The sequence below is a fragment of the Sinocyclocheilus grahami genome, unplaced genomic scaffold (assembly GCF_001515645.1).
Source record: "Sinocyclocheilus grahami isolate Dianchi unplaced genomic scaffold, SAMN03320097.WGS_v1.1 scaffold99.1, whole genome shotgun sequence".
Taxonomy (NCBI): Eukaryota; Metazoa; Chordata; class Actinopteri; order Cypriniformes; family Cyprinidae; genus Sinocyclocheilus; species Sinocyclocheilus grahami.
This window is the reverse complement of record NW_015505278.1, coordinates 106060-109164: the sequence shown is the minus strand read 5'-3', so window position 1 is coordinate 109164 and position 3105 is coordinate 106060. Positions and strand designations below refer to the sequence as shown.

General features: G+C 38.6%; 1 protein-coding gene across 1 annotated transcript in view; it reads right to left on the bottom strand.

The window, feature by feature from the left end:
- LOC107588196 (glycogen phosphorylase, muscle form-like) overlaps positions 1–3105 on the bottom strand; it is a 20322-nt gene that overhangs the window by 13320 nt on the left and 3897 nt on the right. Inside the window, exons 3-5 of the mRNA XM_016276224.1 lie at positions 1684–1762; positions 1482–1585; positions 1234–1392 (exon numbers count right to left, since the gene is read on the bottom strand). Coding sequence (XP_016131710.1) covers positions 1234–1392; positions 1482–1585; positions 1684–1762 — 342 coding nt within the window. The remainder of the gene's footprint in view (positions 1–1233; positions 1393–1481; positions 1586–1683; positions 1763–3105) is intronic.

Below are 3105 nucleotides of genomic sequence, written 5' to 3'. Positions count from 1 at the left end.
CCCTTCTCTTCAAGAACAGTACTCATCCAGAGTGAGCAAAAGGGCTAGCAAAATCACTCTGGACCCCTCACATCCAGCACACTCCCTCTTTGAACTGTTGCCATCTGGTCGACGCTACAGAGCTCTGAGCACCAGAACGGCCAGACACAGGAACAGTTTCTTCCCTCAGGCAATCCATCCCATGAACACTTGACAATAACTGTGGAACACACAACACTATTTATACACTCATACACTTATTTATCTAACACACACACTTAGTCTACACCTCAAATTGTCTTATTGTAATATACCTGCACATACAATTGTCAATTTATATATTTTTATTTCTTATTTACTTGTTCTACTTTTTATTCTTCTTTTATTATCTGTGTTATTGGTCTGTCGCTGTCGTTCTGTTGCACTGCGGAAGCTTCTGTCATGAAAACAAATTCCTCGTATGTGAAAACATACCTGGCAATAAAGCTCATTCTGATTCTGATTATTCAAAACTGTCAAGCTTTTGCAAAATAAATAAAACTGTAAAGCTTTTGCAAAATAAATAAAACTGTAAAGCTTTTGCAAAATAAATAAAACTGTAAAGCTTTTGCAAAATAAATAAAACTGTAAAGCTTTTGCAAAATAAATAAAACTGTAAAGCTTTTGCAAAATAAAGAAAACTATTTTCTGCTGTCTCGTTTTCCTTTCCAAGAACTTTGGAATGCGTCACAATGAACCATAACTCAGCACATTTTTTCTTTCGTTTTGTAAATCTGTCAGTGATTTAAGTGAAATATATTTCGTGTATATGCCTATATTCCTTTTTATGTAAGCCTATAGTTTTATTCTGTTTTCTCCGTTCACAGAAGCGCTGCAGTTGGGTGTGATCTGTTGAATCCTTCTCAAACTATCCTCGGATAAACTCTAACACCGATGCATTGCCATTACGACTTACCCATGATGAGTTCACAGCTGAGCGGGCATTTCACTTGTTGGCGTCAGCGTTACATTGGCATAGGCCGTACTACTGGAATTCGTGATTGGTTGACAGCAAATTTCAAATATTAAATGGAACGATAAAATAACGTTATTAACCGGTTAATGGCAATTTCAAATTTTCGATTCTTTTCGGAACTATAAAATTTAGTTCGTTTCCGGTTTTCGTTTTCGTTCCTTGAACCGGTTCAGAGCCCTGCCCCAAATATGAGTTTGTATTCCACAATGTGAATAATGACATTTCCATTCCAATTAAACATAGATACATGGTTGCTTTGCTCTCACCTGTGTGTCCACCCATTTCACTCCATCAGGGTTGTGCTCCACTCGACCATAGAAATGCACAGGACGCATGTATTCAGGCCGGGCTTTTTCCCAAGGATTGCCATAACGCAGCCAATCATCCGCTTCCTCCACCTGCCAGATAATGTCAGTCATTTACTGAGAGCCAAATGCACCAAAGAGAGGTGAAATACATTTCACTGAGATACTGTTGTATGTTTTACCTGCCAGCCATTCACAACTTTCTGATTAAAGATTCCAAACTCATATCGGATTCCATATCCATATGCTGCCAGGCCCAAAGTTGCCATGGAGTCCAAGAAACAAGCTGCAGAAAAAGAAAATAAAGTGAATTAAAGCACCATCCCATAAACCCAAGCTCTCTATTAATCTTATGATCAGCACATTTAAAGAGACTAAGTTCACCTGCCAGTCGACCAAGGCCTCCGTTGCCTAGGCCAGCATCCTCCTCCATGTCCTGCAGCTCCTCCATATCCAGACCCAGCTGAGAAGAAACAGAATATGAGAGCAAGAAGAAACCAAAGAAGGTATGTAACCTCTGAGAGCACGAAGCATGCTCGGTTGCCTGGTCTCATCTTTTATCAAACACATATTTGTAGGTATTCTCAGCATAGCAGTGAGTATCTAGAATGATTCATATCCTAATTGGAATTAAAGAACCAGTAGCAACTGATCTAAGATTAGCAGTATTACAATGCATATACACACAGCTATAGATCTCATCCATAAGCTCTTTATTTATAGCTCCTTATTTATTATTATGGTATCACTGGTGATGATGGTGACTGATAATGACCGCTTTCTTTATACAAAATTTAATTTTTTAAAGGTAAAGCATTGATGTGAATGGAATACTAACAGATAAAGTTCCCAATGTATTAAAGATCTCCTCTATTTAGACCAATTAATAGTTCCAACCCAAACACACACCACTGGCTGAGCCAATATTGTTATGTACCAACCCAAATTTTTTTTTTTGCAAAAATAGTAATTATTGTTGTACAGTGTAAGAAAAATTACGCTATATTGATGTGCGCATGTCCAGTAGTTTTTGCTGTATGCCATCAAGCCTTAACCGTCAATTCCAGTCCTCGCGTGCCACCGCTCTGCATATTTTGCATGTGTCTTTTATTTAACACACCTGATTCATATAGCCAGCTCGTTAGAAGAGAGCTCCATGCATGAACTGTGTTCTGATTGACATGGTCCCTACACAGTGTTCTTTGCTCCCTACTCCCTGAGCACGGGAAACCCGTGATGTACGGATGTCCACTTTGCAAGGCACTTACGGTTGAATAGAACAAACGTCTAAAACGATAAGAGATACATACAAAATGTGCAGAGTGATGGTGAGGATTGGAATTGAGGACCACTGGCATAGACGCAGAGGCGGACAAAGTACTCAACTCCATTACTTGAGTGAAAGTACAGATACTGCTGGTCAAATATTACTCCATTACAAGTAAAAGTTGTAAAGACAGATTTTTACTGAAGTAAAAGTACAGAAGTACTTGCTTTTAAAAGTACTTAAGTACCAAAAGTAAATTTCCTTTTTTATGTCAATGCACTGTTTTATTGTTGTACGTAATACTTGCAATACTTCTGAAGCAACTTAGAATACATTACACCTGCTGAACACACTGACTAGCTTGTAGTATTCTTTGGAATAAAGAGCTTTTAGAATGTTAAAAACCTATGGGGGGAAAAAATTAACACCCCACCTCCACAAAAGCAGGATGGTAGTGATCTCACACAGCTCTGACAGTGTGTGCACAGTGCACACATCTATGTATAACCATTCATCCACATTTGAACAGAGTGGACAGT